We start from the raw sequence: 13,848 nt of genomic DNA on the forward strand, positions 1-13,848 counted from the left end.
ATGGCAAAACCCTGTCTTTACAAATAATACAAAAATTCGCCAGGTGCAGTGACATGGGCCTGTAGTCTCAGCTACTCAGGAGGCAGAGGTGGGAGGATTGTTTGAGCCCAGGAGGTTGAGGCTGCAGTGAGCTGTGAGCGTGCCACTGCATTCCATCCTGGGCAAGAGTGAGATCCTGTCTTAAAAAAAAAAAAAAGAAAAAAAAAGAAACATTTACTTCCTCCCTTTTTACTCTACCCTGCTTTTCTCTTCAGGCACTCCTTTCCCTCCTTATCATAAGGGGCTGAGTTCTCTCAAATGTTACTTCTCCAAAACTGCCGAACATCTAGATCAAGTTTCCCATATGCTAGATCTTTCAGTTTCTTCAATTTTTCTCACCAAACCCACTCTGTTTTTGGTTCTCATGTCCAGCTGTTGGTAGTTAGCTAATCTGGTCACTAATCTCAGCTAACAGCTACATGGCAAGCCACTTCTGCATTTTGAAAGGGGCCCTCACTACCGTAATCCGTAGGTACTTCTAGGATGTCAGGGCCAATAGAAGGGAGTCCAGAAGGCCAGGAGGGCTTTTCTGGGCAGTTCAGATAATCACACACAGTGCAGGGACTCTACACTCCTTTGTCCCCCATCCTAGAGAAGCCTGATTGGAAAACACAGAATAACAGAAACATCCGGAATACAGGCAGAATACATCTTTCTCAGGGGCCAGGTTCTGAAGTCAGTGTGGAAGGCAAAAATTGAGCAAAGTAAAAATCCCTTCAAACTGTTTCTTGCTTGAGCATCCCTGAAGCAGCTGGCTTGACTTAGCACCCATATTGCAGGAACAGTCCATCTGTCTGTACACTAGAATCCCATCAGAAGGGTAGGTGTGCAAACAGCAGCCACACTTCCCACCTCATCCTCTCTGAGCACGTGTGTGAAGTGGTAGGCCCTTTGGAACTGCCAGCACTAATTTTTCCTGTTGTTCAATCTGAGTAAGTTGAATCTGATTAGACCCAGCAGCTCCATTAGTTGTCTTTCACACAGCCTCCACAGGTTTGTGTGTCTGTGCATGCTTTATCCTTGGGACAGGGTGTCCCTACAGGGCCCACTCCCACGTGGAACTCCAGGTCTCTTCTCAAGAATGCCCTGTCCCTCACCAAGGCAGACTCTGGCAGTCTTGGAGGCAGAGTCCCAAATCTGGTTCTCATCCACTGTGGGATGAGTGTGTAGTATGCGTGAGTGTGATCCTTAAACATCCCAGCTTCCCCACTTCCTTTTCCTCCCTCAGTAAGGGCTCAGAATGGACCTGGCCCTCTAAAGGAAAAGGAGGGTTCATTTCCAGGTTTTAAGAAAGAAATTTACAGCTAAAACTCAAACTTTCTAGCAACAGCTAGACAAGAGTTTTGGCAGACAGCTTTGAAAATGGCTCCCAATGGCCGGGAACGGTGGCTCACGACTGTAATCCCAACACTTTGGGAGGCCAAGGCAGGCGGATCACGGGGTCAGGAGATCGAGACCATCCTGGCTAACACGGTGAAACCCTTTCTCTACTAAAAATACAAAAAAGTAGCCGGGCGTGGTGGCAGGCGCCTGTAGTCCCAGCTACTTGGGAGGCTGACGCAGGAGAATGGCTTGAACCTGGGAGGCAGAGCTTGCAGTAAGCGGAGATCATGCCACTGCACTCCAGCCTGGGTGACAGAGTGAGACTCTATCTCAAAAAAAGAAAAAAAAAAAAAAGAAAATGGCTCCCAATGATCCCCACCTTGTGATTTACTTCTAATGAACAGAATACAGCAAAAGTGATGGGATGGCCCTTCTGAGATTAGGTTATAAAAGACGGTGACTTCCAGATTGCTGCAATCTCTCTGGCTCTTCTCTGATGAAACAAGGTTCCATGCTGTGAGCTGCCCTGTGAAGAGACCCATTTGGCAAGAAACTGAGGCAACAACCTGTGAGAAACTGACTCCTGCTAACCATCACGAGTGAGTCTGGACGCAGAGCCTTACCCAGTCAAGCCCTGAGATGATCACAGCCTGTGAGAGAGACAGCCTGCAACCCAGCTGCAAATTCCGGACCTATAGGAACCGTCAGTTAATAAACATGGCTTTAAGGCACTGAGTTTTGGAGTAATGTGTTATGTAACAATAGAGTTCTGAGAAACAGATGACAATGGACCTAAATATTAACTGGTTTCAACTCACCATTCTGAAATACAGGTCTTCCTTGCAAGGGGCCAGGAATTCCTTTGAGGTGAGACAGATCTGGGTTCAAATCTTGCCTGTGTGACCCATGTAAGCTATAGACACCATCTTTTAACCTCGTTTCCTTATCTGCAAAGTGGAGCTAACACTGTCAAACTTTAGAGGGCTATTGTGAGGACTAGAAGAGATCATGTATGTAACGGGCACGATACAATGTTCAATAACTGTCTGCTGAGTCTTCTCCAGCTGACGCATGCTGCCTGCAGTGTGCTCTGTGAGGCCAGCCCTACTAGCAGGTCCTGTAGACGTCAGCAGTGGGTAGGCCTGACCTATCCTCTGAGAACAGCTCTCCGAGGCCAAGTCTGATGGAGCCATTCTTGTCTGCTGTGAAATCACCAGGTGACCTCTGGCAGTGTGGCAAGGAGAAGTGAGTGCCCATGGTCATTTTCTGGTGAACATTTTAATGCAAACAGTATGGTGCTTTTAGATACTAGACATCGGTAAAGAATGCCAGAATGGGACAACCTTCCTTAACACATTTCTGTGTGGTGAGTGTGCAGTTATACGCCTTCAAGAAACAGAAATTCATGTCAAACTTCTCTGAACAGCTGATGTTTTACAGAATTCGGAATTCACCTTCTCAAGGAAAATTATAAATCCCATTTCTAATGAAACATAGTGTAAGGCCAAAGCTTATTTATCCATTAAATACTAGAAGTAACCCCATATGTAACATATTTTCACCTCATTTCCTTCACACACAGAAGATAAACATTTTGAGATAAACTTGAGTGACTCTGCTTTTATATGACAAGCCTATTGCAAAACTCAACTATCAAGAAAGGTTTCAAGAGACACTAGTCTGAGAAATGAGATTATAACAGGAGCCTGTGGATTTACTTCTTGTTCAACAGTAAGGCCAACCTTTCATGTCTTATCAGAAATAAAGGACACAATATTTATTGTAAGCCAGAATCATAAAAACAGCAGTGAGAGAGTAAAACACTTGACAGTGGGCAATCTCAAATTAATAGCCTAGTAACAGTATAGCACAAACTGTAAAGGTCTTCTTCATGTTCTGGGTTTGGGTTAAGTCACAATCCCAAGTCCCAACAGTAATAAGAGTTTTTGTGGAGAGTTGGAAACCTGTTTCTCATCCTCTGAAAATCTGAATTTTAGCACCTAGAACTGTTTTGGGTAGCCCTAAGAAGGCAGAGCTGCTTCAAATATTATATTCTAATAGTTACCTTCACCTTCTCTTAAAAATTAAATGGAGACAGAGGACCGGATGCTGGCACCACCCAGAACTCCTGACTGGGGCTACATGACTCCTCCTGAAGAAATATCTCTGCAGGCAGTAATTGCACAGCTTAATTCTTCTAGACTGAACCACTTCAGATTTATGCCAGTGAAAAGCAAACATTGTTTGTAGGTCATTTAATTGTGTTACTGTCTCTCAACTTTATCAGATGCAGCTGAGGCAGGGAGGCCTGCGTGTGGTCCTGTGGGATGCTCTGTAGTGCTTCCAGGCTCGTTCTAAATGCTCACAGCCCAAAGTCCCTAACGCTGCTTCTTCCAGACACATAACAAACTACTCATTTAACAGGTTCCAATGGCATTCATCTCAATCCAGAGTCCATGGTGAAGGCTGCATCTCCAACACACTGACAACCTTGATTGCAGAACCATAAACTAGTACACACTTAGGTGCAAACCTGGTTTATTATGTTCTTTGGTTAAATATTGTTTCCATATCCTTTCAGAGCATTAGGAGAACAAAGATAATATTTGATAGAAAGACTGAAAACACATCCTTTGCTTTTCAGAGAAAAGACTGAATTTACGCTGTGTACTATTAGAAATTCTTTTAATTAGGTTAGACATATAAGAAGGTAGGGCTTTTGTTGTTGCTTGTATATTTTGAAAAATACATTTCCCTGGGCTAACCAGCATCACTGTCCTGAGACCCAGACCTTCAGGAGTCTCTTGACAAAGGCTGCTCCACACATGGTCAGAAAAATCAGGTCAGCTCATCATGTCGAGACTGCATGGTTCAGTGTTGCCATCACTGCGCAGAGCCTCTGCCACATCTCTTCTGAATACAGACAGATTTTGGGTGAACCTGCAGAAAGAGGAAGAAAGGGTCAAGGGTAGTAATGAGGCCAAGCCTCCATGAATTTCTGGACGATAAGGCCACTTTGGAGGTCAGGACTTTGGGGAGGCCCCTCCTGGAGGAAGGCTCTAGATTTCAGCTGAGCTCCTTTCTCTCCACTTTCACCGCCACTGCTGCTCTGCCACCAGTACTGCCAACCCCTCATCCCTTCCTGGAAAACAGGGTTGCCACTAAATTCACTCTGACCATCTTGAGGTGTACATTTTGTGGTTCTACTTTTAAAAAACAATTTTAGGAAAGTTAAATTACACATAGATGGTAAGATTATAAAAAAAAAGAACAAAAGTTTATGTGCCAGGCGTTGGATTGAGTTTACTGATAAGCTCATTTAATCATCACAAGTCTTCCCTGAGGTAGGTATGAGTATCCTCATTTTACAGGTGAGAAAACTGAATTTAGTAGCTGACAAAGAGGGGGCATGGGGTTAGACTACCTGGGTTCAAATCCTAGCTCTACGCTTACGAGTCGGATGATACTGGATGAATACTTAACCTCTTGTCTTGGTACCTAATATGAGTAGTTACTCAAAGGATTGTAGAAAGTGAGAATTTAGGCCGGGTGCGGTAGCTCACGCCTGTAATTCCAGCACTTTTGGAGGCCAAGGCGGGTGATCACCTGAGGTCAGGAGTTTGACACCAGCCTGGCCAACATGGTGAAACTACGTCTCTACTAAAAATATAAAAAATTAGCCAGGTGTGGTGGCGGGTGCCTGTAAACTCAGCTACTCGGGAGGCTGAGGTGGGAGAATCACTTGAACCTGGGAGGTGGAGGTTGCAGTGAGCCAAGATTGTGCCACTGCACTCCAGCCTGGGAAACAGAGCGAGAATCTGTCTCAAGAAAAAAAAAAAAAAAAAAAGAATTTATTGGGTCAGTTTGAGGCAATGCCTGTATGCCTGTAAGTACTCAACACAGTGCCTGGTACATGGACAATAGTCAGTCTTCGCTGCCTATTACTCTCATTAAACTAGGAGGACCACCTGCCATCATTTCACAGAGCAGCTCAGGAGGCAGTACTCAAATTTCCAAGCCTTAGGTGAAGTAATTTCCACCGAAACACCTAGGGCTTCCCCATTCAAGTCTCATCGGCTGGGTTCTGAGGTTGTCCCTTTCTGCGTGATAGAGGATCTTGAAGCGAGCAGTCAAGGGAATATGTCTGCAGACCCCAACTGACTTGGTCTTGTATTACCAAAGCCCAGGCTGGTAACTCCAGAATACACTGATGATTTGCATTTCAAATGGAGAAGCATTTGAATGCTACTGCATTTATAAAAGGATGGTGCAGACCTTTTTTTTTTTTTTTCCCCTGAATACATGTTCTTTCTCCATCATTCATTACTGTCTGTCTTTTCTACTAGAATGTAAGATCCATGAGGGGGAGGAACCTTAAATAATTGGTTTACCACTGGTAACCCCAATGCCTACACAGTAGATTCTGAATAAAGTTTTACGAACTAAATGAATGAATGAATAAAGTCAGACCTAGCTGATAAGTTGAGGCTCCTTTCATTTAGATCTCATTGGCAACTGCAATACCAGCCATTCTTAAATGACAGGCAGAGGGAGAAACTAATACTGTAGGTCATAGGCCCCAGATGCCATGCTTCACTGCGTTCTGTCATTTAAACATCACAACTGATTATTATCATCTCCATTTCACTGGTAAAGAAACTGAGGAGTACAGAAGTTAACTGCCTACTGCCACACAACCTAAAAAGGCCAGATACAAAATATCATCTTAAAAAAATTTTAATTTAAATTTATTATTTTTGAGACAGAGTCTCACTCTGTTGCCCAGGCTGGAGTGCAGTGGTGTGATCTCGGCTCACTGCAACTTCTGCCTCCCAGGTTCAAGCGATTCTCCTAGCTCAGCCTCCTGAGTAGCTGGGACTATAGGCACGTGCCACCACGCCCAGCTGATTTTTGTATACTTAGTAGAGACAGGGTTTCACCATGTTGGCCAGGCTGGTCTCAAACTCCTGACCTCAGGTGATCTGCCTGCCTCGGCTTCCCAAAGTGCTGGGATTACTGGCGTGAGCCGCCGTGCCCAGCCAATTTGTTTTTTAATTGATACATAATATTTTTACATCATTATGGGGTACATGCAATATTTTGTTACATGCACAGAATGTGTAATGATCAAGTCAGAAGATTTAGGGTATCCATCACCTAGAGTATTTATCATTTCTCTATGTTGGGGACATTTCAAGTTCTCTCTTTTAGCTATTTTGAAATATACAATACATTATTATGAGCTATAGTCAGGATCCTAACTCAGCTGTAACTGGGATCTGTCTGACCTCAAGGCCTATGTTTGTTCAAATGCCAAGAAGTCTTTCTTCACTTCCCATAGCAGATTTGCACTTTCCTTCTTTTTATCTTTCAGTTGTAGTTATTTTTCATATCTCTCCTGTTGAATTGTAAACTGCTTAAGGGCAGAGACTACATTTTATTAATCTCTGCATCCCTGTATAATGCCTAGTATGACGCTTGGAAGAAAGCAAATAACCAATAATATTTACTGAATTTGGAATGGAACTGAGTCTAGGATCACAAGGTGAAATAGAAAAGGGACATCCATGCGTGAGCTGTGTCAAGCACAAGACAGTTATTTTCAACAAACCTGGAATGTCTACTTTCCCCAGCGACACACTACTGGGCAGTGCTCACCTGTCTCTGTTTTTGATGGACAGATTCTGCTCCACTCCTTCCATTAGGTTTCTGAAGCACTGGGCAAGGACCTCCTGCCTGGGGAGAGGCTGGCTGTTTATCAAACTCGCTCTCAGTTCACTGAAATACTGAGGGGAGACAGAACAGTGTCAGAGCTCTGACTCCAAACCCGGCCCAAAGACAGCTGGTAGAGGGATGGCTAGACCAGCTCTCATCTACTCAGGGCTCACTAATGCTCAGAGTTTTTGTCTAGTTCCGCTTTGAACTTTAAGCCCTTAGAGAAAATCTACGCCATAGAGATGCTCCTAGTTATAAATTCTATGATCCCTTCCATAAAATGTCCTGCTGTAATTGTTCTATTGTCACTGCTTAGGCTGATGAAGTCCTTGTCTCCTCTGTGGGGGACTGAATGCATGCTTTTCCTGACTCTCATCTCTTCTAATCACAGAAAGACTGAAATGGGAGGGGTCTCCAGGCTGAAGAAAATAACTAAAAATGCCCAGGGAGCATTTTAAGTGACTGAAGGCAAGGCCAAGGGTCTTTCCTCAGGCCTTATCATCTTTCCTGGCTTCAGTGAGTCACTCCTTAAACAACTTCGGGCTTTGTTCCAAGTCTCTGTCCTTGGGGGCTGGAATGGATTTACTCCTCTGAGGTGGGGTACTGGAGGGGCTTGCTTTAGTTTGGGGAGAGCTTTCTGGCACTAAGAAAAATATCTGTCATGCCTGGTCACAAATATCTGCACAGCCTTTTCTTTTCTGCTGAGGACTGTGGGCTTTTATACAAACACAAGCTCTGATGCTAAACACAGCTCCTAATCATTGGAAGCAGCCTAATTTCAGCACAAAGACAACATTTTGCCAGTCATGCATTTATTCTTCCAAGCCCAAAAAGCATGATATTTAATTTCCATCATACATTAAAACAGCTTACATCAGAAAACACACATAATTAATATGTAGTCAGACTAATACTTAAATACTATATATCAGAGGCATTATACTTAAACCACAATGTCTTACTGAACAAGATTGGGAATGCACAAAACTACTTATTTTTCCCTTTTATAATGATGCAGTGACTCACACCAAATAGAAAATTATTAGTTTTTCATCCTAAATGGTGAAATATTGCCTCCATCAGTAAAGTATAATATCGTGATGTCATAAGCTTTTTCCAAACACTGAATTTGCCCTTATTCCCTCTCAATCATTTTAAAAGAACTGCTCTCTTTTATAGAGCTTGGATTTAAATCACAATAACACCGAGGGAAGATGAATGACAGTGCTACTGAATGTGGCTAAAATTGGATACTTCAGCACAGGTGAATGATGAGACAGCTCTTCTCTTTTTGATATATTTTCTTCTTCTATTAGTTTCCTTCCAAGGCTGGGATTTTAGTTTGAATTTTAATGCATGCAGCTGCCTCTAATCTCACTGTCTTTTTCCCCAGTACTATCTTAGTGTATAGACAATTCATTCTCCCAAGCTGTAATGCACTGTTCCTACTGACTACTAGGGAGATGCACGGGTTCAACAGGAAGCTGGAGAGGCTTGGGAGGTAGCCCAGGTGGTGAGTCCTCTAAAGAAGCTGGAGATGTGTGCTCCCCAGATGAAGGCTGCTGGTTCTGTGAGGAATCCTTGATGGGCTGCTGCTGCCACCATCTAGGACAGTGGGGATCTCAGATATAAAGAGTGGTCAAGGAAGGCAAAAAGGGTTGTTGCTCAGAATTCTCCTGGAATGGGGGGAGTGGAGTGAGGACAAGCTTGAAACACTACTGAGCAAACCACCCAGCTGGTGAGTGGGAGCTCTGGGCTCCAGAAGCACTTGTTCTGAGGCCTCTGCTTACCTGAAGAAGATCTGAGACCTTTGGGGAAGGGCCTTGTAGGGGAATACAGCCTCACAGAGTTCTCAAGGTCCCAGTTCAAACTCAGTTGGCTCTGCTCCTCTGTCCTTCATCATCACAGCTCACCCTAGTTTACATCTGCTCTCTTCTCCCAGGGACCGCCTCCCATGACTTCCCGCAATCACACTAACCTTCTCATTGAGCAGGATGAGCCCCAGGAGAGGCCTGGATACTGACCACTGGTTCCGACAGTCTTCAAAGACAATGGTGTTCATGAGGACAGACATCATCTAGAAGATAGAGTCACATAAAGACTGAGATGCCCTGGCTCAGAGTCCCCCTAATCCCAGGCCTTTCATGTGCTCAAATTCCACCCCTCCATCTTGCTAACAGCTATGAAAGCTCTTCCTGGACAAACAGCCTAGACTCTAGCTTATAATGTTGCCTGTAGAAACTATTGGCAAAGACCCCCAGCTAGCTCCCTGTGGAAGAGCTTCTACTTCTGAAAGCCTTGGTGAGAACATTCCAGATAGGCAGAAGTCAAGAGGTCACTGGGCTAAGATGATCAGTCCCTGTCTCTCAAACCTGATACGCTTTCCTCTATGCTAGGGCGCCAGGCAAAAGCTCAGCTCACCTTCCTGTCTGCCTCCCATTTCACCTAAGAGGTCATGTTATAGAGATGAAATCTCTCCATGGCCCCTCTTGGAGAGAGGGAGGGGAAAGGGACACATTCCATGTGACCCTGAAACATCATGTTTCCTGCTGGCTTAGGCTGTTCAAGGTTTCTCTTCACTCTTCATTCACTAATTCACTCACTCACTCATTCATTCCTACATGTACATTCCTCATCCGTTCTCTTAAATTCAGCCTGTAAGATCCATAGGGGAGATAAGATAATACAGGCATTTATCACAACCTCTGACCTTAAGTAGCTTGAAACCTCCTGGGGGAGACTACTTAGGAGAGAAATAACAGGAAATAGGGCTGGGCAAAGTGCAGTGGGCATGTAGAGGAAGGAGAGATGATTCTGGGTCCTTGAGGAGAAGTCAGGGAAGACTCCACGGAGAACATTTAAGGAGTTCATTATAAATGTGTTCTAAGCAGAGAAGGCATCAAAAAAGGAGGGTGGGGATGCACAAAGGGTTCTGCAATGGTAAGAAACTTAGCATGACAGGAGAGAAGAGAGGTGGGCCAGAGGTGAGACGCTAGTGCCAGACTGGAAGACCCTGCTGAGGAATCTGGACTTCATCCTGACGGTAGCGGGGAGCTAGTGATATGTTTGCAGCAAAGGTGGAGACATGCTTTGATTTGCATTTAAGAAAGATCTCTTTGGAAACATGTAGAATGTGTACTGTGCAGGTGAAACTAAAGGAGGAAGACCAGGGATGAGGGTGCTGCAATAGTCCAGGCAAGTGGCTGTGAAACAGGTTTCTGTCATTTATGTGGAGCTGATGATACAGTTTCTGCTTCTTGGACTCTTTGCCTCCTACCTCTAAGCTCTTCTGTTCCCACAGCTCCAGAACTCCTTTCCCCCAAAAGAGGGCAGGGGAAATGGCCGTTATGTGGCAAAGATCACTGCACACACCATTCCTTATTGGGCTTTGGTGACCTGGCTTGTTTGGAACACAGCTGGTTTTGTCCTCTGGTATTTTTTGAAATCCAGTTTACCCTGTGATATCAGGCAAGTTACTGAATCTCTCTGTGTCTCAGTTTCATTAACTATAAGGAGGGAAATAATAATCCAGCACAAGGAAGCTCTGAGAATCAAATGAGATAGTGTATACAAAATGCATTGCAAAGAGTAAAAAGTGCTATAAACATTTAAGGTATATAGTAACAGTAATGAGGTTTTTTGCAGTTCTAAAAGTCTGCCATTCTATACATCATCATAACAATTAGGCTGGTTGCAAATGAAATCTGCCAATTGTGTATTTATTCTATGTCCAGTCTCTCTGGGGAGAGGCTAGGACTTAAGCTTGGGATGTTGAACATCATCTGCAGATCACAAGTTTCCATGTACAATCTAACAAGCCACCCAAAGTCATAGAGCCACAAATTACACTGACAAGCAAAACTAACAGATCCATCTAGACAGTCTAAAATATTATGGGCTTCACAATCTGAAGGCAGAACGGATAGTTTAATGGAAAAGATTAAAGTTAGAGGCACCAAATTCCTCCAGTAACTGACAAAGCATCTTGAAGTGATGCACCAATTACTTTATATGGTTCTCTTGTGTATTCATTTGTCTGAATGCATGTATTTATGTCTGTAATAAGTAAGGAGATGTTTGAATAAAACGCTTTTCTAAAAATAAAGTTGGCTAAAATGGGTGATTTTTTTTTCTTTTTTATTCTTCTGGAAATATGAAAATTAGTGAGCAAATCTGCTTAAATGGTACTGACATGGCAGCCCATATCCAGAATTATTTTTTGTAATATCTTACAGTAGGGTATGGGGGAAACAGCCAACCAATGGGGGCAAATTCCTTTGGAGAAGGAGCATGTAGAAGAATACTGGATGAAATGCTTAAGTACAGAATCACTTCCCAGGTCATATGAAATCTGCTGGGAGGCTTTCTGTGGTTAACGATACAAATACATGAATACTGAAAGGAGACAGCTCTTGACAATTCTGCACCACCCGGCCCACAGTGAGTCACAAGGCACCATCAGTATTTGGTACAAGGAATGGCTGTGTGAGCTGAGGCTCCAATCCTTCAACTTCTGCTCACTTCCAATACTGCTACAGGGATGGCTGGAATGGCTGTTTTAAATCTGCCCAATTTCTGGAGGTCTAGATCTAAATAAAATAAAATTAAACAAACGTGTCCAACATAGGCTACATTTTCTAGGGCCTGTGTCTGAAAACACACACAGTATCTACTGCATTACCCTGAGCAGCTATTCTGCCAAACCAGGAAAGGGCCCATTTCTGAGGCAGAGTTGTATGACTTGCTCCACCTAGGAAAAGCACACTCTACACTGCCTCAGGTGCTTCCTCATTCTCCTCCATCCTTCCCACAGGATTTGGCAGGTGTTTTAGGAAATTTCTCTCAATGAAGAGAAACCAACATGGTATGGTAAAGCCAGGCTTTGGAGCCAATCAAAATAGAATCCCAATCTGGCCCTGCCACTTAACTTGAGACATCGGGCGAGTCATTTCACTTACTTGAGACTTTATTTCTTTACATATAAAATGGAGGACAGTAACAGCTACTTCAAAGGGCTGCTGTGAGGAATAACTTCTCTGATATATATCAAGCATTTGATACTGTGCTTGCCACATAGTAGGCATCAATCTACTGCTCCTTTACTGCTACTACAGCTACTCTCTCTGGCCTAGCCCAGTGGAATTTCATGGCTCAATGAAGGGCCCCAATTCATGTCCTGATTAGATACAGATAAATGAGATTATAGTCTCTTCACAACTATCTAACTTTGTTGAGAGTTGCAGTAAAACACAGACACATACACAACCAAAATAGGAAACAGTTCAGAAAGCATCCTTATTTGATCTGGCATATGTATTTGTTAGGATTCTGAATGACAATGTTTCTGTTGTTCTGAAAACCTGAAATTCTAAATAAAACACAAAATTACAAATATTTGACCTGGAAAAGTAAAACAAAGCAATGTTGTGTGATCTGTATCTCTGTTCATTCCCCAGCTCCTTTCTTATTCTTCTACCCTAACATGGGATGTAAAGCACAAGCATAGAGCAAATTGGACTTTCCTACCCAAATATGCTGCGTCATACTTTCTTTCATTTTTTTTTTTGAGATGGAGTCTCGCTCTGTTGCCCAGGCTGGAGGGCAACGGCACGATCTCAGCTCACTACACCTCTGCCTCCCGGGTTCAAGCGATTCTCCTGCATCAGCCTCCTGAGTAGCTGGGTTTACAGGCACGTGCCACCACACCCAGCTAATTTTTGTATTTTTTTTTGTAGAGACGGGGTTTCACCATGTTGGTCAGGCCGGTCTCGAACTCCTGACCTCATGATCCGCCTGCCTCAGCCTCCCAAAGTGCTGGGATTACAGGCGTGTGCCCACCGTGTCTGGCCCGAGTCATACTTTCTCTATGGCAAGGCGGTAACTAAATGCTCACTTTATATTTATGTATGTACGTATGTATCTATCTATCTATTGATCGATCGATCGAGACAGATTTCACTCCTATCACCCAGGCTAGAATGCAGTGGCGCACTCTCAGCTCACTGCAACATCTGCCTCCTGGGCTCAAGTGGTACTACTGTCTCAGCCTCCCAAGTAAATGGGACTACAGGCATGCACCACCACACCTGGCTAATTTTTCTATTTTTAGTAGAGATGGGGTTTTACCATGTTGGCCTGGCTGGTCTCAAACTCCTAACCTCAAGTGATCTGCCTGCCTTAGCCTCCCAAGGTGCTGGGATTACAGGCATGAGCCACCACACCCAGCCTGTTCATTTTTATTTTTAGAGATAGGATCTCACTCTGATGCTCACGCTGGAGTGCAGTAGTGTGATCATGGCTCACTGCAGCCTCAAACTCCTGGTCTCAAGCAATCCTCCCACCTCAGCCTTCTGTGTAGCTGGGACTACAGGCAGGTGCCACTATACTTGGCTAATTATTTGATTTTCTGTAAAGACCAGGCCTCTTTTTGTTGCCCAGGCTGGTCTCCAATTCCTGGCTTCAAGCAATCCTCCCCCCTCAGCCTCCCAAAGTGCTAGGAGTGAGCCACAATGCTTGGCCGAAATGCGCAATTTAAACTACTTCTGTTCTGTCTCCTGCTGAAATAGAATAGACAAAGATGTGGCTTGTGTTGGATGCTTTACTGCTAAACAGTGAACTGTATTTTTTTCTAAGAAAGTTGAAGGCTCAGTGTGTCTAGAATCTGATTGGACATTATCAAAGAGCAGGATGGTTGGAGAAATAGGAGCAGAGGCTGAGAAAATGGAAAAAGCCAACTTGAATGAGTATAGGGTGATGACTGCAATGGCAGCG

The 13,848-nt window shown here is 43.9% G+C and overlaps 1 protein-coding gene across 1 annotated transcript in view; it reads right to left on the reverse strand.

Annotated features, from left to right (window-relative positions):
• Nucleotides 1-3,050: 3,050 nt before the first annotated feature.
• The window catches only part of RANBP17 (RAN binding protein 17), a 428,276-nt gene continuing 417,478 nt past the window's right edge, over nucleotides 3,051-13,848 (reverse strand). The window contains exons 26-28 of the mRNA XM_023218928.3: nucleotides 9,056-9,154; nucleotides 7,021-7,148; nucleotides 3,051-4,302 (exon numbers count right to left, since the gene is read on the reverse strand). Of these exons, the coding sequence (XP_023074696.1) occupies nucleotides 4,206-4,302; nucleotides 7,021-7,148; nucleotides 9,056-9,154 (324 nt within the window). The 3' untranslated portion in view covers nucleotides 3,051-4,205. The remainder of the gene's footprint in view (nucleotides 4,303-7,020; nucleotides 7,149-9,055; nucleotides 9,155-13,848) is intronic.

The sequence above is a fragment of the Piliocolobus tephrosceles genome, chromosome 4 (genome assembly GCF_002776525.5).
Source record: "Piliocolobus tephrosceles isolate RC106 chromosome 4, ASM277652v3, whole genome shotgun sequence".
Lineage (NCBI taxonomy): Eukaryota > Metazoa > Chordata > Mammalia > Primates > Cercopithecidae > Piliocolobus > Piliocolobus tephrosceles.